The following is a 23,189-nucleotide window of genomic DNA, read 5'->3' on the forward strand; positions in this document are numbered from 1 at the left end:
AAGTGTTATGATATCAAAAGAGGTGTTTTTGGTTTTCCTATGTAAAATGCCCCTTCCCCATCACTTTCAAACCTCTTACTGTGTTTAGTTTTTCTTCATGGGACGTATCACTTCCTGACACTAAAATATAATGTCCTGAACGGAGGGACACTATTAACGGTTTGTATTTCTCCTTTATTGCTATATCTCTAGCACATTGAACAGTTTCTGCCAGATAGTAAATATTCAATAAATATTTTTGAATGAATGAAATAATAAATTAATGAATGAAAGATTAACTGAAACCATCTCCAATATCTGTTAATGCAGCTAACAGAGATTTATTAGCTTATAGTCAATGTAGGTTGAGGATATGTTCAGTCAAATAACACAACATCCTTGTTCTCAAGAAACTTTCACATGGGTCAGGAAAGCAACTATTAAAAATATGATTATGATCCAGTGAGAGAGAACCATGTGTGTTATTGTACACAAGTGACTGGGAGCAGTTCAATTTCTACACTTCTTGACTAAGAGCTGAGCCATTTACCAACTTCAGGAAACTCATTGCTAAGGTCAAGAGCCTTTTCTATACCATTCGTTTACTCAAAAGTTGCACGCCACAAAAAGACACTAAACTCGGGAGTGATTTGATGTTTCCCAGGACTAAACACAAAGTTTACAATCATCCAGACTCTATCATAATTTAATATTTGGCTGTACCATAAAGTTATTTAGTTGTGATTAACGAGAATGACATTTCAATTATCTTCCCTACATAAAATATTCAGTGCACTTTTCAGAAGAAAAACACTTTTCCTAGGAGATAGGAAAATTTTATCCTTCAATATAAAGTGTTTGTGGCTTTTGAATATGTAATTTTCTTATGTTTAAGAAATATGAAAAATACAAATAGTATAGCATCACTCTTAGCTTCAATTATGGTTATTGCTTTTTTCTTTTTTAACTTATCATGCCCACTGGCTTATATTCAGTATATTTTTAGTAAGCATTTAAAACTTTTATACTTTGAATAGACTTGCACAGATTTTAGAAAAAAGAATATCCACTGTCAAGAATTTTAAAAACACAGTGAGGATTATGAGGAATATCCAGACATAAAATAAATTAAAATACAGACAGAAAGATGAATGAACGTTTATAATGTCCCTAATTAACCTACTCTAGCAACGTGCAAAAGGTTGCTATTTGAAATAGACTGTATTTTCAGAATGCAGTGAACTGTAAATCAAATAGACATCTCAAGTTTATAAATATACAGAGACTTTTGTTGATTTAAATCTATTTTCAATGTCAGTTCAATTAATTATTGCTACCTGAGCAAATATATGAAATCTGCAATCAAAATGTAAGCCTCAAGCAAGACCTATACAGAATAGTCACCCATTGGCGGAGACAGGAGTGTTGAACATATATTTTAGGAAGCTGAAGGACTGGACAAACTGCTTCTGACTATGATTGCTTTAAAGACCCTTTAGTAAATATCAGCAGCATTGGTTTGTAACTTAGCATGTCTTTCACTTTGAACATGGTCCCTAAAGGTTTTTGCACATGTCAGGATATCCACAAACACAATTTGTTTCAGGCTGACTATCCATGATTAACATTTTCCTTTCCTGTCTATGACCTGAATAATTCCTTTTACTAAACTACACATCTTAGTTTTTCTATCATGCACTGAGGATTAAAATCAAATGTTTTCTAGGTGTTGCTTTCTTGTTTTGTTCTCTAAATGAACCACCTTTAAAGACCATTTAAATAAACTATCAAAATAGAAGGTTGCAAAAAAGCTTTTAGGGATTGCAGAAGTCAGTTAATTAAGGTTTATTGCAAAGATTTCTAATTATGAGAGTCATAGTCTTAAATCTATAATCTTATTTATCCAACTAGAATCAGGATAATCAAGGAATGTTTTTCCTAACTACAGCTAAGTGGTTCTAAGTGATTTGGAAATTTCTTTTTTTTGTTTTTTTCCATTTCTGTAATTGTAAGCAGACAGCAAACAATTAAGTCAAGGTTGTTTAATGGGGTTTCCTTAATATTTCTTAAGTATGAGAAAAGACATATACATATAATCAACTACATGAAAGAAAAGGTAATTTGACGCAAACTTCCTCTTTATCCTCACGTTCCACACTGTGCACAGAATAGTAAAAACATAATTAATGCAATTGTCTATATTTTTCGGTCTCTATTATTTTATTTCCTATTTGTACGAGGTTGCCTCATGTACAATATTATTATTCTGCTGATTTTCTTCTTCCCTACCTCTGGCCTTGATGATATATCAGCATCTTCTGCTAAATGGTTGTTCCCCTAACTTGTCTTGGCTATTTTGCAGACACCAACTCATTTCTCCAAATTTTAGGTTAAATCTTCAGTTCCTTCCCCAAATCCTGCTGTACCTCTGCAATATATCAACTTGTTAGGTGTTCTTGGGTCCATTAGTCATCAGGGCCTAATCCCTCAATTGCTCAACCTTTGCCTGGTTCCTTCTACTCAGCATTCTTTCCCTTCTCCTGGCTTCATGTGGCCTACTCATATTCTACTCATCTCTCAGAACAGAACTTAATTTAATACTGCTTCCTCAGGAAAACCAGCCCTTATCCTCTAGACCTGAATAATACATGCTCTCAGAGCACCCTGAGCTTCTCCTTGGTGGGACTTATCACAGTACTCATTATGTATTTGTCAAATTATTTGTTATCTGCCTCCCCACCAGCGTGTAAAATTCACAAAAGCTCGCTCATCACTGTACATATGTTGAATAAATTAAAGGCTTATTAATAGCTCATATCACTTTTCTATTTTAGTGTGAAAACAATGATATGTAACCTACGGATAATGAGACAAATAATTTACTGTGGTCCCCTCAGTCCAAAAAAATTGTAATGTGTTACCCTGTAACTTTGGACAGTGCCTCTTGAGTCACTTCAAAGAGAATTTCCAAAGATACCCAAGAGGAATGATGGGAAATCCCTCCCTCTATTTGCAATAGTAACACTGTTATCTTATTGAGGTTGGCACACAATGACGACAGCTCAAGTCTGGTTCTGGGACACTCCAGTTTCTATAAGCTCCTTTTACCCAACACTAGGATCTGACCCCTTCTGATGTGAAGAGAGTAATGGATACATGCACAGATCGAATTATTTCATAATGTTACCCTTGACTGGAATATCTGCATTTTTAAAGATATGATTTTCTAACAGAATTTCAGACACAAGAAGAGAAGACCTTCTTGGTGCCTCTTAAAATTATGACATGGAGATAAGTGGCTCATACGTGTAGGACTGCTCATATTTTATAGAGTATATATGTGGCAATATTTTAGCTCAGTTTAGGACCCTGATGTACTTTTCAAACAAAATTTAAATATATTTTGTTTTTTCATTATAATTTATAACTAAAACAAAGTTGAATTAAATGAACAATAATTGTTTCTCAATATTCTTCTCAAAAATAAATTTACTGGGGAGGATTATTTAATAATACTGTCCCCTACCAGAATGTATAGCCTAATATATGGATATTGTATCTTGTTTCATGCTTTGTATAATTTCTGTCCTTATAACAATACACTTTTAATGAATTCTCTCATTTTCAAAGTGGGAAATAGTTCATATCCTGCCCTTCTGCTAAATTAGAAAAATAGCCTAAATGAACTCTCTTCTAATCCTGAAAGACTGCTATGTGTATAATGTATGAAATTATGTAAACATATTTACATATATATTTTATTTAAAGTGATACATTATTTTTATTCCCAAACTTAATTATTTATACCCTATAGCTAGAACAGTTGTACTGGATTCTATTTTTTTTAATCAAGTGGCAGAAAAAAGGCTTAGAAATAATCTGCTAATGCAGAGAGAAACAGAAGACCCTATCTGCTTTATGCTGAAGACACATCTGACAAGATTTTGTTGATACTATGGGAGAGATGAAAAAAAAAGAGAAAACAGGAATTACGTTTTGAACAATCATAAAGCAAATTCTATGATGTGGAGCAGTTTGCTAGATGAAGAGGAATATTATATAGTAAATACAAAAATGGTGATTCTACAGTATTATTTGGCTTTGCTTTATTTATTAGATGCATTTCTGAAGATTATCAGCAAAGTGAACTTATATATATTATTTTGAATAAAATAGTCACATCCGCTTCAAATATGTTTTTAGTAGAATATTTAAGTTTTCTTCCTGTACACTTTATAGGTTTAGCAGTGCTTTTTTCACTTTTTATTTTGCAATAATTATAGATTCACAGATATTTGCCAAAAAAATGTATAGTAAGTTCCCATACACCCTTTACCCAGCCTCCCCCAATGCTAACTACTTGCATAACTATAGTGCAACATCAAAACCAGGAAATTGACATTGGGAAAATCCATAGAGATCGTGTGTGTGCGCATGCACGCATGTCATGTGTGTAGCTCTTTGCAATTTATCACATATCTAACTTCATGTAACTACCACCATAATCAAAATACATAACTATATTATTACTACAAGGCTCCCTCCTGCTACCCCTTCATAGCCAATCCCTCTCTCCCTAAGCCCTAACCCTTGTCCACCAAGAATCTATTCTCCATCTCTACAATTATGTTATTTCAAGAATGTTATGTAAGTGAATTATACAGTATGTATCCTTTTGAGATTGGTTTTTTTCACTCAGCATAGTGCCCTTAAAGTTTATCCAAGTTGTGTGTATCACTAGTTTGTTCCTTTTTATTGCTGAATAGTATTCCAACATCTTATATATATTTCTACTTTAAATATCACCATAGCTGCCTTAATGCATGATATGGGCCGAATTGCATCACCTAAAATCCATATGTTGAATTTAGCATGTGACTGGATTTGGAGATAGGTCCTGTAAAGATGAAATTAAGGTAAAATGAGGTCATATGGGTGGTATTTAATCTGTCATGATAGTATCCTTACAAGAAGAGATTATGACAGAGACATGCACATAGGAAAGAACATATGAAGACACAGGGAGAAAAAGGATATCTACAATCCAAGGAGAGAGGATTTAGAATAAAATCAACTCCGCTGATACCTTAATCTTGGACTTCTGGTCTCTAGAACAATAAGAAATTAAATTTCTGTTGTTTACACCACCTAGCCTGTGGCATTTGTTATAGCAGACCTAGCAAACAAATATAGTGTAAAAGAATAGTATAAAACATATAAAACAATACTTTCTTCTATAAGACAATCACTTCTGTATCAACATAATTTATGAATGCTTCTCAAAGGGAGTTTTTAAAATCTTTGAAGCTTTTCCTGTATCATGCTTTGTGATAAATTACGTTATGGGGGAATTAAAGAGAATATATACTTATAAAAATCATAGGCCTATTCGCGCCTAACTACATTGCAGTAAAACCTGTAGTGTTAAAAGGGACCATTTAGCTGAAAGCAATTGGAGTTTTTAAAAAAGACAGTTTAACTATTTTTTACACAAAACTGCACCTAAACAACAGCATTTAGACACATTTCTGGATATTTTTTGCTGTTTCTTTTAGGAGTGGATTATGGTTAGGTTTGCTGGCTGCATTGTTTTTACAATATAGACATGAATTATAATTAGCATAAATTCTTACTCTTTGCTTATTTGACATGGAAAAGAGATGGCTGCATAAGTATGGCAACTGAATTTCAATTCATGTAGCAACATTTTATTTATGTCAGATGTTTGCTGATAAGTAATATAGACTTGCTCATTAAGAGATGTCAGTATAGGATTATATCAAAAACATAAATGCATAGATATTAAAGAGAAGCTTTATATCTAATTGACCATACTACTAAGAAGTAATATCAAATATATCTTTCTGCACCTTGGGAAACAATAAGAACAACAACCAGAAAATCACCCCTATAATGTATAGAGTGTACAACTGCACCTCAGTGAATATAGGTCCACCAGGGATATTAAGCATCAAAAGGGAATTATAGATAAATTTTGAGAGAACAACATTGGAACTTACCATCTTGATTCGTGGTCACTGTAATAGCTGTGAATGGCTTGGGAGAAAAACTCAACTCAGAAACTCCATTCATGGCTTCTATTTCAAAGGTGTAATTCACGTGAGGCACAAAGTCAAGTACTATCACGGAATTGTTGATCAGGCCAGTATGTCTTGGGATGAAGCGGAGTCCTCCACCACAGTCCTCACACTGGCTGGTGTCTAAGCCACATTTCTTACAGATTACACTGTATGTGAGATCTTTTCTCCCTCCTGTGTCACTTGGTGGGCTCCATTCCAAAATAAGGGCCGTTTCATTGATGTTAAAAACCACATTCCTAGGAGCTGAAGGTGGCCCTAGAGAAAGCAATTAAAAAACAAATGTACATGTATAGGACAATGAATTATGGTGCTAACTTGAAAACGTCATCAATAAACACTTGCTGGTCTTTTATATTAGTTTGAGCTCTTTCTTCTGATGGAAACCATAAAGAAATATGGTTAAAAATATCTGAGTTAGTTTAGTAAGAGTGGAGTCTTAGGGGTGAAGATGGTCTATATCTTAACTTTTGGTATATGAATTTCAGTATTTAATATCAAAAGCCACAGATCTCCAAAAGATACAGTAATTATACTTTTTAAATTTGTTGACTGAAAATATATAACAAAACATTATTTTAAATTATGTGATGGTTTTAAATACATCTTAATAATTACATCATCTTTTGAAAAAATAGTAACATGCATATATAAAACATGCTGTGTTCAGTCTTTCAGTCCTCAAACTATGCTTGACGTATAACTAAAACTCCCATTCATTTTTCTGGACAATCTCTCTAAGAATCTTTTTCTCACAGGCTGAGAATAAATGGCCATAAACTCAGGGTGGACAGACAGTTTGGAAGAAGGGGAAGAGGAAGGGAAACTGGAGGCAGCATAAAGGCTTTTACTAGGTCCTGCCAATTTCATGGGACAAAAGCATTATACGGAAGGGATAAAAGGATGTATACATAAGAAGTGGTACCTAGACTTTTATTTAGATTAACTTTACTAAACATAAGTAAGTGTGTCCTTAGGAGCTTATAAAGAGACCCACAGAATCCTCTTATTCGTCATCAAGAGTGAACAAACCATGTTTCTCATGGATGGTGGATGAGCATCTGCTCTCCTTTTTCTCATTATTTTTCCGTACGGATCACACTACATAGAGTATTTATATCCTTTAACTATTCCAGCCTTTTCTTAAAATTGTGTCAATAATCTTTTACACTTATCCGAGTCCTTCAAACCTCAGTTTTATATCATTCACTGAACAAATATTAACTGAAGGTCTACTAGGTGCCTGGCACTGTGCTATGTGCTATGTTGCGAAATACCACAGAATCCTTTCTGTAAGAGACTGTGCTTATGACAGATATTTTGAAAAATAATTTACTGCATAAATAACGAATTAACATTCCTGCCATATTTGAAAAAGCTTAGTTTTAAGAAATCTAAACAGTTCTTTAAATTTCTGCTATCAAGAAAATTTGCTTAGAAGGAGGGAAAGAATTCTCTGTGACATTCTCTCCATAGAAAGAAATTCAATTTTTGATATAAGCGTCTTTTGGATTTCAAGGTATGGTCATTCATTCATTAAATATATATATTTTTAGTGACTATTATGTGTGCCAGATATTCTGCTAGATCTTGGGCTTACAGCATGAATGTGATAAAAGTTATTTCTGCCTTCTTGTTATTAACATTTTAGCTGAATGGCTAGATAAACACAAATACACACACACAAACAGAAGAATAAAATTCAAATTATAGTAAGTGCAGTTACAGAAATCAAAAGGAAAGGAGCTGAAATAACCTGAGAAACATTCTGAGAAGGCCTCATATAGGTGATGTGGAAGATGTTCAGAGGGGTGGGAAGAATATTAGAGGTAGAAGATGTGGGGCTCTTTAGTCAAAAAAGATTTAAAAATAGTCACGGAACTGTCAGAAGATCACTGTGGCTAGCATGCAGAAGGAGGAAGCAAGAAGTGAGTTTTAAGGAACAGGAAGGGGTCGGATAATGCCAGACTGCTGGCTCATTGGAATGAGTCTGAATATGTTTCTATACTTAACAGGAAGAAACTAACAGATTCTATCTACATGTGTTTCAAAAACAGCTTTCTGGCTGCAGTGTGGGGAATGGTCTAAATGAGTACAGAGGACTCAGTAGCAAGATCTGTTATATACTGTTAGAGTAGCATAACATCACTCCTAAATCTATATGACTGTGTATTGGCTTTGAGATATTAAGAAGTATTATATTTTCCTTTTTCATTTTGCTGGATCCTGATATCAGCAACCTAATGGGTAGGACTCAGACACCTATATGTATACCACCTAAAGCTAGACCTAGAAAAGGGGCAGTTAGTTTTTCTAAAAGGTCTCTCCATACCTTGCTTTATGTCATTTCATGTTCCAGAGAGTTATAGAAATGTCTACCTTCAGAAAGGAAAATATGGAAGGGATTATAAACTAGAGCACAAGGATAGGCATAGTTCTTTACCTCCAACCTAGACTCATGGCTAGGAGATAAAGATTCATTATCATTATCATAATAATGTCTTCCTACAGAATGACATAATCATACTGTTGTTCTTTTCTCTTATTTATAATGGAAAAACATGCATTATTATTCACTTACATTTCCAAGAACAGGAAGAATCTTATCAATTATGTTATGGGTGTCTGCAAGTATATGACTGTCCGCCTAGAGATACTTAAATAAAAACGGCAGACACCCTTCTTCCTCAAGGGCTCTCATACCAATTTGCATGACAATTAAATAGGTTTTTAATTGCTGTTAAATTATGCCAGCTAAACTGTGATTTCATGCAAATATTAAGCTGTAATGACATGCATGAATCAATTACTAAGATTTAGAACTTAGAACAAAGAGAGACAATTCTAATCCTCAGATTCAACTAAATTATGTGTCACTGGGCTTTTATGAATGTGGCCTGACTGCTTTGTTATCATTTATAAATTATACAAAGATTATGTGACACACAGGGAAAAAAAATCTTGGCAGCAATAACTCTTTTGGAGACATCTGTACTGAAAACTCTCAGGGATTTTCTTATGTTGATTTCTTTTCCTTAAAGGAAACAAGTAATTCACATAGAAAAAAGCTATCTCCACACTACACCCTCCAAACCAACCTCATAAGAAAAGGACAGTTATCCTAATTTGCAGCTAGCTGTTTTTCTAGCCCATCATGTAATAAACTTAAATAAAAATTACAATTTTATTTCTATTAAAAAAACACAGTTTCAATCTTTTTTTTTTTTGGCTTCAATTTGGATTTCCCCTTTACACATTTAAAGAATAAAGAAATAGTGCTCTAATAGTAAACTTCTGAGAAGCTTGTGGCAGTGTGGTCCTGTCCCTCCCCAGAAGAGCATCTGGCCCTGCAGCCCCCATCTTCCTCTCAGAGTAGCAGAGGCCAGGTGAGCTACAATTTTTTAAATTTAATTTAAGTTTTTTCTTTATGTACAATGTTTTAAACAGAACTATATTTCCCAAAATACATCCTGCATAATATCTCTAGTCCCATGAGATATCACAAAAAAAATGAGTTCAGCGCTCAAATTAAGATTCCTCTGGCAGGTTGACGCTGAAACAAAACAAACACAATTTGCTTCACTTTGTTTAATCCAACATTTCCCAAACGTTTATTCATGGATTCTTATTTTCTAAGAAGCATATGAAGGAATACTAGCATTCTGCAGAACACCCTTTAAATAAAAGTTGACACTGAAGGAGAGCAAACTTAGGGGTCACATTTCAGTTACTACATACTTTGCTGTAGATTTCATATTTTATGCTTATAATTACAGAAATATATTAACTCATTAATAAACAGGGGTCTTTTTCATATTAACTGAAGAGTGACTATTCATTCACCCATTAACTCTATAACTAATTGTGGCTTACAGATGCATTTTTAAACCTTAAGAACAATGAAAATTTGATCCAAATAACTGAAAATCATTAAAGGCTATTGCCTATTAAACTTTATTAAATTATATTTTCCAGTTCTTAACTTACTACCTGGCAATAATTTAAATGTGTTTGTTGGAGATTTCCCTGGTGGTCGTGTGGCTAAGACTCCACGCTCCCAATGCAGTGAGCCCGGGTTCAATCCCTGGTCAGGGAACTATATCCCACATGCCGCAACTAAGATTCAGCACAGCCAAATAAATAAATAAATAAATAAATATTTTTAAAAAATGTGTTTGTTAATTTAATGACTACCAAGACTTTATAGTACAGTTTCCTAATAAAGAGCATATTATTTACATCTGAGTTTACGAACGAGAGAAAAATAGTTCTATGTTTACCTATGCCAAAGAGAACATCAGAATATATATATATATATATGTATTGAATCATCTATACATGTTTAGGCAAATGTTTTGCAAAGGAGTAAATTATATGAATAAATGAAAAAGTACATCTCCAGACTTTAATAATGTACTAAAAATATCAGTTGTCATATCTGCATATAGACATAATTTAAAACTCTAAAAGTCATTTCATTCTTTGCACTATCACTATCAATTTTAACTTTATCTATATTTATGTTATTAATCTAATATCCTTCCTATATAATCTTTGAAAAAGGTATTCAATAGGAGCCCTATAAACAAAATTTTGTATTCATATCTAAACCACTATGTGCTCTATCAATGTTTTGTTCATAAAATGTTTGTATATTTGGAAATGGATGATGAATAATCATAAAACTGGGGCTTCAAGCTCACCACAGGGAAGGAACTAAATCAACTTATTCAGATAAAGAAATGAGGCCCAGGAAAGTTTTGTAATTATGTCAAGGTCATGAAATGTATTAGTGGTAGGATGATACCTAGGTCTTTTTATGTTTAGATTTTTTTTTTCTATCACATTTTCTGTCACAATGTATTCATCCTATAAATAGAAAAATGTTTTATAGTGCTTTGCTTAGAGAGTACTGTCAAATGCAAATTTTCAAAACACACAAATTAGAGAGCAATTTATTGCCTTCCTACAACAGATTTCTTTTAATAATGTTACCTTAAAGCATTTAAAAACATTTACGGAAGAGTAACTGAAAATTAAATCTTCAAGATAAATACTGCTCAAGATACAGAAACATGTGCACTTCAAATCCTTTGAATTCTACATATTCTCATTTTTTCAATATTATTGTACTTACTTCAGTAACTAAATTGATGTCTAAAATTAAGACTTGTCCATTAGTGTTTTCATAATACCGTGAATAAAGACTTAGATAATTCTTGCTACATCTTCCCTTATTTCTAAGACTCATAGTTAAAGGAAACAAAAATAAAAAAAGAAATCTAATATACTAAATACCATTCACTTCCAGAATAAAATCTAAATCTCTCAACCTCGTCTACATTTGTCTTTAAAACTAGGCCCATCCCTTAGCCTCTTTCTCCCTTTTGCTGCATCTCAATGCCTTTGCACATACTGTTCCCTTACTTTTTTTTGCTCTGTTGAAAATTCCTACTCATCCTTCATGTTCTGATTTAGGTGTTTACCCCCTTTGTGACACCTTCGCATTGTCCTCAGGCAAAGCTGACTACTTTTATACATTGTAGGCATGTATTCAAAAATATATAACCAAATTTTTTTAGCACTTTTTTGTTCTGAGTGTACTTAATATTTCACATGATTTATTTCATTCAATTATCACAATAAACCTGTAAGGTAGTTAATTATATCCCCGTTTTATAGAAAAGGTGACTGTTGCTTACCAAATGTACATATTGTACTGAAATATATGTACTCTTGTATACAGGTCTATTCTGGTCTAGCTTGATCCAAAGGTGGCATGTGCTTTAACTAAGATGAATAGAATGCATAGTTTTGTGCAACCCTACAAGAATTATTTTTCACATAGTGCAAATTTTGAAAAATATTGGAGAGCAGAGAGTTCAAGGTTATAATCTTTGCAAGAATCCAGTGTTATTGATTCAAGATAGAACCATGTGACTTGAAAATCATGTAAGAAGTGGAAGGGGATGTTTATATTATGAAAACTGGTATTAGCTAATAAAAACCCATAGCAAAGTGGACAGCCACCCATATTCTCATTGGGAAGGAATAAAAGCTTCTCAAAATACAGTTCCATAGACACTCAAAACTTGAAAACTAAGCATTTGTGACTCCAAATTTCTATGCCATAGAGCGTGGACATAATTTTACCTTGGAAAAATTCATAAAAACAGTTATCAACTATTTTCATCGATGCAGAAAAAATCTTCAATATAAACCCATAGAATAACTAATTCTAAAAACTACAGAAATATGCTATAATTGTGTAGGTCAAGAGTTAAACGGCAAAACCACATTCATAATAAAAGCACACTAAAACACAAATGAAATCGTGAGCAGCCTGAGCTTGGGTGTTTTGAGTAAAAAATCATCCAGTTTCGCTAAATATCACGAAGAAAAAAATCTTATACACCTACATACAGTCCTTTCTGTGTCTGAGTCAGTTATTTTTAATTAAATACTGATTAGAAATAAGAGAAATATGATGAGACTAAGCACTGTCATATTTTGGGAGGGAAAAGCAAAACAATAAATGAATAGATTAAAGCCAATTAATAAATCTTTCTCAAAAGGCATAGCACCGTAGGGATAATTATGAATGTTCTCTTTCCAATTATGGATTAGTCATGGTAAGCGGTCTGTTGTGTACAAGTAGATGATATTAAATGGGACAATTCTCTCTGAGTTCCAACTGTAGATGCCCAGAACAGATTCGCCCTGGTAGCAAGTGGTAATTCAATTTTTCAGCATCAGCAGAATAACCACTTAATATCGCTTCCTATGGAGGAAACTCTCCCAGGTAATTTGGTAAAAGAACCTTGCCTGAAATAAAAATTAAAGTATTTATGTTTAGGAAACTCCATGAAGCTCAAGTGACATCTTACATCAGTGATCTGTATCAGGGAAACTGGGATTCATTATATACAGGTATCTATCCTATAATATAAGGATCATTTTAATTTTAAAAATATACCACTGCCATACATAAAGTAAATATTTAGTTATTTTCTATAATGAGAACAAGTCTAGAATATAACACAGCCTGTTAAAGGTAATAAATCCATTTATGCAATATCTCCCATTCTGGCTTCTGCAAAATTGTGGCTGCTACCTTGTGTTTACAATCAGTCACCTAAGCAATCAGCTGCGCTTTTGTTTTTTCAGTTGTGAGACAGAAAAGCAAGGAACCAGAATGGTTTTTTCCATGCAAAAGAAGCTTAGGGGAGAGAAAGAGAAAGAGAAAGCGAAAGCGAAACAAAAGTGATGGGGCAAAAAAGAAAAGATAGCAAGCAGAGCAGGGGCATCTGTATGGGAGCATCCTATACCCACCCAGAGTGGAGGACCTGAGTAGGGCAGATGAAACGGGGAAGAATACCTTTCCCGATGCATCTCAACACAATATTTGTTCTATTCAAAGTAAGAGTGAGAGAATAATGACTTTCTCAAGTGGCCAATCATTCCAGAAATAAAGAAGCCATGTTTTACAATGTTAACCTTAGAGCAAAAATAAATTCAACTTTTACACTTTCATTCCAACCACTGTCACTGTATACCAAATATAAAGATAAAAAGACATGGTATTTGCCTATGTATTAAGAATGAAATTGGAAGAAACCATTTTACTCAAGGTACTTGACTACATATTTAGATGACCAAGAAAAGTGAAATCCTTAATGATGTGCAATAGAAGTACCCATATATATGATTTGCATTTTATGTTTTGAACTTTTCTAAGTAGGCAGCACAAATGTTTGTTGAATGTGTTAATCTTCCAGCACCTGTTCAGTAACTAAAAAAAAATCCTCCTATTGATTTAAACACGTGAGAAACATCAAAGTGAAAATGCAATGACTGTGGAGTTACATTTGTCTAACTTTTTATGCATCTGTATCTTAGACCCTCACTTCATTTCTCTCAGTCCTTTCATGCTCTCTGCCTTTCTTGCTTGACAAGTACTTTCTTAGTAACTCCTATAGTCCTTTGTTTCTCCAACCTTAGTGAGCATTTTTCCCTTCTGGTCTAGAAAAGCCTTAGACAGTTATTTTGATAACAGAGTTCTTGGCAGGCAGCAGGGTCTCCTGTGCTCTGAACTGCTCTCAGAGGCAGCCCTAATTGACCAAGACCTGATATTGTGGAGTGTCCCCCATGGCTCATCCTTTAAAACACAGAACATACATTAATGAGTCACCTGAGAAATAAAGTTAAGAGTTTATGAAGTAGATTAAGATAATAGAGAAAACACTTCAGCATTTCATTTTAAATTTCTTATTCTTAATTTCTTTAATATACTTTGCAGTTCATGTAAGAGAAGCACAATGAATGTTTTAAAAACATCCATTTTTGATTTTTAAAACAATGTTTTAAAAATCAAGAAGATCCAAACTTACAAGTATGTTGCTGGTATAACTGGATATTAGGACTGTTTGAGAGATCCTAATATAGTTAAAATTAGAGATGGAGAAAGAGGCCAGGGCTGGACTTTGGATGTTCTTGGATTGATTCTTACAATTTTGTCAGATAGGTGTTGGGCTTTGAAAGATGTGATGCAGAAGAAGTGGTTATATGATCAAGGTTTTGTTTTTGTTTAAAAATAATATTTTCTAATAGTTTGGAATGTTTGGAGGGATGGAAGACTAAAGGAAGTAGACTTGCCAAAATATTATAAATTAGCCCAAGAAACAGTTGAGGGCCTTAACAAAAAGGAAAGGACCAGGAGTTGATATGAAGGAATGGACAGAAGAAATACTAAGAAGTAAAACTGACAAGCCTTGTGACTACTTGGACACGTCAAGGGTAGGGACAGGGGTTATGATTCTAAGCTTTCTTGCTTGGATGCATGGGTAGATGAGGATTCACCAGGATAAGGAAACAAGCTGGGATGGATGAGCAGGCTGAGGTAGGAAGTAATAAAATTGACTTTTGTAGGTGAGCTAAAATTATTAGTTTATTCATTCTTTGAATATTTATTTTGTGCCTAGTACTTATTTTGTGCCAGGTACTATTATTTATCTTGTGCCTAGTATTATTATTTATTTTGTGCCTAGTATTTATTTTGTGCCAGGTACTATTATTAGTGCTGGAGACACAGTAAAGAAAGAACATTCATGATCCCCTTGTAATCTACTATGGCTAGAATGACAATAAACAAGGAAGTGAGTGTAAAAATAAATCAGATATTTTCAAAGAGTGACATAATGCATAAAAATAAAATATATGATATAAAAAAGAGTAACTGGGAGGGATTCTATTTTTGAACACGTGATCAGGAAATGCCTGTCCTAAGAATTGACATTTGAGCCTGACTGCCAAAAAGAAAACAGCCATAAGAGGACCTAAAGGGAGAGCACTTCGAGTAGAGGAAACTGCTGGCACTAAGGATGAGAACAAGTACAGCATCATGGAAGTTCATGAGTTTAATAACCAAGGAGAGTATGGTATGATACAAGATTTGAGATGTGGGCAGGTTTCTATGGGACACACAGGTTGTCAGATCCCGTAATGAGTTGGCTAGGTGACTTTGGACCTTAAGAGAGAAGATTGGGATATGGATAAAAATATAGGCATCATCTATTTACAGGTGCTAGTTGAAGCCATGAGATTAAGAACATGTGATGAGATAAGAAAGCTAAGAAAGGAGCATGAGAAAAATTAGTATTTAACAGGTGAGCAAAAGAAGAGAAACTATCCATGGTAACAAACATGATGTTCAGAAAATTAAATGGGTAAAGGGGAGATTGCAAAGTCTTAGAATAAAAGAGAACAAATAGTTTCAAGAAAAAAGAAGAGATCAACAGAGTTGAATGTCATGAATAACAAGACAAAAATGTTTCTAACACAATATGGCAAATAAGATCATTGGTGAATTTTTCTTACACAGTTTATTTTCTTACACAGTTTACACAAAGAAAAACATGATTGCAGGAGAGTGAAGAGCAAAAATCTTAATGTAGTAGAGTAAAAAGGAAATTAAAAATGTGTGAAGAAGTAGCCATAGCCAATGAAGACTGCTTTTTCAAGGTACTTGTTTTGGGAGAAAAACTATTGGACTGGGAACATTATTTAATGATAGAAGTTTGAGTACACTTATAGGTGGTGAGGAAGGAGTTAGTGGAAACAAAAAATCAAAAGAGGAAGTTAACAATAATAGTCCAGCCTAACAGATGGAAGGATTTGATCACCCCTCCACAGCCAATATTTGAGGGATTAGCTTTGATTATAAGACATCTTTTTTTTAAACTGTAGCCATGTGAAACACCTAAAAATCTTTATGTGTACACCTCAACAAAGAAGATATACTGATGGCAAATAAGCATATGAAAAGAGGCCCCCATCACGCCATCAAGAAAATGCAAATTGAAACAACAATGATGTACCACTACACACCTATTAGAAATAACCAAAATCCAGAACACTGATAACATTAAATGCTGATGAGGATGTGGAGCAACAGGAACTCTCATTCACTGTAGGAATGCAGAATAGTACAGTTTGGTGGTTTCTTACAGAATTAAACATATTCTTACCATAAGATTCAGCAATCACACTCCTAGGTATTTACTCAAAGGAGTTGAAAACTTATGTCCATCCAAAAACCTGCACATGCATGTTTATAGCAGTTTATTCATAATTGCTGAAACTGGAAAATAATCAAGCTGTCCTTTAGTAGGTAAATGGATAGACAAATTGTGGTATATCCAGACAATGAAATACTATTCAGCACTAAAAATAGATGAGCTATCCAGCCTTGAAAAGACATGGAAGAATCCTAACTGCATATTACTAAGTGAAAGAAGCCAATCTGAAATCTTCTACTATATGATTCAAATTATATAACATATACATATATATATGGATACAGCACAAAAATAAGTGGTTGCCATGGGCTGGTAGGAGGAAAGGATGAATATAGGCCCAGAGGATTTTAGGGCACTGAAAATCCTGTGTATGATACTATTATGATTGATAAATGTCATTATACATTTGTCCAAACCCAAAGAATGTACAACACCAATAGTGAACCCTAGTGTAAACTATGGACTTTGGGTGACTATGATGTGTTAATACAGGTTCATCAAATATAACAAATGTACAATTCTGGTGGAGGATGTTGATAAGGGGAAGGTTATGCATGTCTGGGTTGGGAGGAGGGAGGTATATGGGAAATCTCTATACTTCCTCTTAATTTTGTTCTTAACCTAAAACTGCTCTAAAAATAAAATCTTAATGAAAATATTTATGTGATTATATCATATATATTATATGTCTCAAGATTATGAAATTAAAAGAATACCTATTTCTACAGTGAAAATGCAAAGAAATTATAAAACTCTTAATGGTGAAGTCACATGCTTTGTTGTACCAGAAACTTAAGGGTTGCTGTTGTTTTGATGACAGTGCTAAGGAGCAGGGAAAGATCTCTTGAGGTCCTTAGAATCAAATCACTCATATGATTACATACAATACCTATCTAGGAGCTCTTTCCCTACTAGGCCATTTACTAGCCAAATGTCTCAGTCATTTTCAATATTTTGGTCCTCCATTTTCTTTTAAACCCAAACATTCAAAATCTCCCTGACCCTGATACCAAGTTAAAAAAAAAAGCTTCCTTTTAAATGCCTGGAAGATTCTCTGAAAGCATAGCTTCAAATGCTAAGTCAAAAACAGCAGAAAGTGATGACTGTCTACCTGACACAAATTCTGACCTTTAGATAATATATTATTGGAATAAAAGTGATAAAGAATGGCTAATTCAGAAACACATGATCTAGAAGTTAAGGGAGCTTCCATCTATTAAAAATCTATTAGAATTTGGCTATTGTTTACGGTTAATGAAAAATGGAAAGGTTGACTGCTTATTTGATCCTTGGCCTCAAAAGTTCTGTATCTTGGTGAAGTTACCTTGGTCCTCTTAACTCTAATTGTTCAATGACCTCTTGGCTTGCCATTTTCCTGGTTTTTCTTCCCTAACAATCTAATCTTTCAATTTTTAGGAAGTATGATGCTTTGGAGTTTATGGTCCTTGCTTTTTCTGCATATATTATAATAATTGCTAGGGTCTCTCACCTAGTCAGAGTATAATTCAAAAAACTTTACTTAGATATGCATAGAGGTAGAGGACTTAATATATTTTGTGAAAAGGTCTTACAAATTCAGTACGTTATTTCTGTCAATTTGTAGGAATGTAGATGATGGAAGCTGTGAGCCCAGCATAATACTATCAACATAAAGTATTTAACAGCTTGAATACTAACTTATCAAATATTATTTCAAAATGAATTGTGAGAGAACAGCTTTCTGTACCAAACAATTATATAGCAGCTGCTATGTGCCAGGTATTATTCTTAGCACTTTTCAAATACTAACTTATTTAATCATTATAAATAACAACAGAATGAGGTAGGTACCGTTATTAACACTAAGAATGGTGCAACAGAGGGTAAAGGGTTAAATAATTTGCCCAAGGCTACATAGCTAGTAAGTACCAAAGCCAAGGTTTACACTCAGATAATTTGACTCTAAAAGATGGTGAACTTACTAGTACACCATGCTAAGTTTTTCCTAAAACAAGGAAAAGAAGTCCTCAAGGAAATAGCAGAGAGAAGCCTTGAGAGGGGATTTTCCTGTGGCTGGACAAGGGGAGATCTGACAAAAGTTTTCACCTTTCTTTGGGGTTCTCTCTTTTAATCCCTATGGCAATACAGCATGCTGTTCCCTGTCTAAAGCTCTGCTCAGCAATGACCAGAATTAAACCTCTCTGCTTCCACTTAGCACAGTTAAAGCAGGCTAGCATAATTGCAAACATAACTTACAATACCAAGCATAAAAAAGTTTTTTTAAAGAGAGAAACATAAAATGTTAAGCTAATAAGTACACATATCAGATTCAACAATGACTGAGGTTCATAGACCTTATTACATCCCATATTTATTTCCTTAATAGTTTCTCACTCCAAAGAACTAAACCTCCCCAACTACCTACTCTGCCACCTCATTGAAGGGTTATATTGATGGGGAACAATTTATTCCTTCATTTTGTCAATAGTCTATTTATGGCCTTCTAAGAAAATAAAAAGAGCAGATTCTTCTCTATCACTCTCCTAGGAAGTCCATTTAGTTTCTGATGTAGGTTTTCAGGGATTCTTGCCTGGCACAACTGTAGCCATTGGAAACACTACCATCTACCTAAGCTGGAGCATGTTGTCCACAATATAATTTAATAATATACAGCAATTGTGCAAAAAGGATTACATATAAATAGTAACAGAAATCTTTTCCTGTTCAAAACTATTTCCACAATTAGGTGAGAAATTATATTTAGAATTTTCCTTTTCCTACTTATAAACTTAGAATACATTACTAGAAAAAAAAAATCTAGGTAGCAATTTCTCAGGCTACAATTTTTTGAAGAAAGTAGTCACTCAGCACTTACAGTCAGAAAGCAAAAATTACATCTACTAATGAATGTGCTGTATTTTTATTAAATGTATTCTATAAAAATATTTTATATTTTATAAGTCTGTAGTAGTGTACACAAATCTATAAACTTCATCAGTTAAAAGAAATGGAACATCTCCACTGTCTCTAAGGAATATGTGGCATTACATAATTTTCAATCCATTTCTGCCTCTATGGAATTACATAAGATAAGCAACATTTTGGCACCAAATCATCAACAAGAAGGCAAATTTTCACTATATCTTATTTATGTATTTAACAAGACTTTTATAACTAAGAGGTGACACTTTACTTTTGCATATCTTAGCAATGCATTAATATATTCACTTTTATTTTTATAGTGTACAGATAATTTATGATACTTTAATAATAGGAGAATACAAATAATTTAACATTCATGGTGCATGCATTAAAATGACCGTCACATTTAGATTTAATATTCTATTGGTTCCAACCCCAAAATTAGAGAGAAAGTGAGAGGTGAAATGTGGACAAACTCAAATATATCTTCCTTTAAAGACAAATGTCAAGGAAAACTCGAACTTGTCTATATAACAATAGCACAATGACTTTCAAAGTCCCATATTGAAGCTCCCACACACAGCAAACTTGATGGTCCTAAACTGACGTGCCTTCAAAAGTTCAAGGGTTGAAACAAAAAACAGAAGTTTTGCTTATAGAGCCTCAAAAAGCCTTAAACTGCTTTAACTACCTAAGGACAGATTATGCCTAGGAAAAATTTGCAGGGCCTCCAGATCAAGGCTGGTATATGCATGTCAGTGATCAATGTGAGTTTTGAGGAATAAATACGTTCTTTGCAAACAGCTGGAAAGCAATTATGCTAAGAAAGACAGAGAAACGTTTTCCTTGACTATTATCAAAGACAAATAGCCTTGATGGTATAGGATTTTGTATAGTCACTTCTTTTTGTTTTTTAATTTAGAATAAAAAGACCAAAAGTGTTGGAAACAGGATTTTCAAATGCAAAATGGACAGACTTACTGGTACACGCCATGGAAGGTGGGTCTTTTTCAGCTCGAAAGTAACCCTTTTCACACTGACAGACAGAAGTTGCTTCCATGTAGGTTAAACTGTGTGGAGGACATTTAGAACACTTTGTGTTGCCAGCAAATGCTTTATAGAATCCTGGTCTGCAAGCTGTGAACATAGGAAAAACAATATTTTTTATTATCGCTTGAGTTATTTTATTTGTACGTGTACAACGTATTTTAACTTATACACACTTTGGATGTCAGAGTTCAGTTCACACATACACAGAAAAGTCAATACATGCTAATATTAATGAATGAAATTAGTAATTCAAAATAAGTTACACAATGGGGACTTCATATTTTAGCTGAGGTTGCTACTTTTAAAAGGCATACTTGAAACACAGATATGCAAAATAACAGTGCTTACCAAAGTATGGGGATGCCCACATTAAGGGAGACGATTGTGTAGCTCTGGGAGATGGCATTAAATAACATTGAACCACACTCTTTAAAATTGATTTCCATTCCATTTCTCCCTCAGCTCTTCTGGGTATTTAAGGAGAAAGTCCCAGGGCAGTGTGGGTATATCTTTAACATCTTTCTTACTGGCTAAATATTTTTTGAACAAAATGAGAGCTGGCCTTAGACTCAGAGATTTTAGCAGGACATAGCTATAGTTTGATAACACTGCTTCATTTTTATCAAGATCATTTTTTATTTTTCTGTGGCAAACAATTTTCTATTTATTATATTGAAATAAATTCATTTAAAAATTTAAGTTTAAAAGTGGGTAGACAAAATATCAAGTAAATAAGGTATATTTGTTATGCACATATGACAAAAATCATGCAAACTGTAGGTTAATGACTAAATTATCACAAAACATAATGAAAATGAAATGTAAACGACTAAAGTTATGCTATCAAATGTTTCATTGAACCTCATTTTCTATTCACTTAAATCCATGTTGTCAGTTTCACTAAACATTTTCATAGGAATGGAAGACCTACAAAAAAGGATCCTACGATAAGGTACGTATCCGGGGTCCTGAATGGTGGGGGGCTTAATTGTTTCTAGTCTCAAAGAAATGACTGCTGGCCACTTTCTAAATTAAAACTGTTATACAAAATAAAAGAAGTGTAATTTTCCAGTGACAAATATTAAGTTAAAAAATATTTTAACAAGCTATGTATTTTAACTCAACACATTTTCACAAAATGTTCTGTGTAAAAATAAACAAGAATCTTAATTTAACAATAGTGAATCTATGAGTAAGGCTTCTGCTTATATATTCAGGAAGGAAAAAAAGTATTTGAAATCTGACACATATTTTATATTTAGAGCACATTCCAGTTAAAACTAGCCACATTTCAAGCATGCAATAACCTCATGTGGCTGGCAAGTGGCTACCGGCTACCGTATTGGAGAGTGCAGTTTTGAACACAGAAATCTGTTCATTACATCCCTTTCTATAAAAAATTTTGATGACTTCCCATCATCTTTACATTAAAGTTTAAAATATTTACCTTGGATTACAAGTTCACCCATGGCTTGCCTACAGTTCACCCATGGCTTCACCCTGCCTACAGTTCCAACCACATCAGATAAAGCTGCTCCCCTCTCAAACTCCCTCTGTTAAGGCTTTGCCCATCTACTGTCTATTCGCAACTCAGCAGGCAGTGATGTTAGAAAATACATCAGATCATATTATCACTGGGCTCTGGGCCTTCCGATGGCTTTCCATTCTCCTAGAGTAAAGCCAACTGCCCTATTAATTGCCTACCAAGCATTGCATGATTTTGCTCCCCATCCATTCCCTGTGACCCTGTTTTGCATCTTCTACCTCCTTTTTTGTATCAAGTAGTCTGCTCCAGACACACTGGCCTCCTTCAGAATCTTGGGCATCCAAAGCATTCTCCTGCCATTGGGCCTTTACTACTTGCTCTTATCCAGCTGTCTGTATGGTTTTCTCCCTCCCTTACATCAGGTCTTTATTCAAACATTACTGTATTAATAAAGCCTTCCCCAATTCCCCTTTTTATATTGCAACTCCTGCTACATCCTACCCGAGTAATCCATATTACTCTCCATTCTTATTCCTGTCTTCAAAGAACTTAACATCTGACACTCGATATGTTTAATTTTTTAAGCCATTTCCCCTTAAAATGTATGCTCTATGAGGGCAGAGATTTTTTTTTTTTGTCTGTTTTGTTTACTGAAGTGTCTCCAGGGCCTAGAACAGTATCAGGCATTACTTGGCCCTCAATGAGTATTTGGTAAATGAATGAATGAATGAATGAATTGCTGAGGGACTCCATTAATTTCTGAGTTTACTATGCTGTTTGTTCTGCTTTGAGCCTTTTCCTCTGTTGAAAAATCTCTTCTCTCTATCCCCACCCTATGACCCACTCATCTTGCTGACTCCTACTCATCTTTCAAGCCTCACTTCTTTTAGAAAGCTATACCTGACTCCCTAGACTAGTTTCTCTAAGCACCTGTGCCTTTTCCATGTTAGTAATCCCTTGGCAGTTATTTGTTTAAAGGCTGTAAGTGCCACAAGGACAGATTGGCACAGTGCTTGTCATAAAGTCGGTGCTTGGTACTTATTTGTTCTATTGAATTGGACAGCATGGGAGTACTCTGCTAATTAAATTCCTGCAGAA

At 34.0% G+C, this 23,189-nt stretch overlaps 1 protein-coding gene across 1 annotated transcript in view; it reads right to left on the reverse strand.

Moving 5' to 3' along the window:
* EPHA6 (EPH receptor A6) overlaps nucleotides 1-23,189 on the reverse strand; it is an 868,715-nt gene that overhangs the window by 481,927 nt on the left and 363,599 nt on the right. Inside the window, exons 4-5 of the mRNA XM_057546076.1 lie at nucleotides 20,537-20,692; nucleotides 6,000-6,335 (exon numbers count right to left, since the gene is read on the reverse strand). Of these exons, the coding sequence (XP_057402059.1) occupies nucleotides 6,000-6,335; nucleotides 20,537-20,692 (492 nt within the window). The remainder of the gene's footprint in view (nucleotides 1-5,999; nucleotides 6,336-20,536; nucleotides 20,693-23,189) is intronic.

Source organism: Balaenoptera acutorostrata, chromosome 4 (assembly GCF_949987535.1).
Source record: "Balaenoptera acutorostrata chromosome 4, mBalAcu1.1, whole genome shotgun sequence".
Taxonomy (NCBI): domain Eukaryota; kingdom Metazoa; phylum Chordata; class Mammalia; order Artiodactyla; family Balaenopteridae; genus Balaenoptera; species Balaenoptera acutorostrata.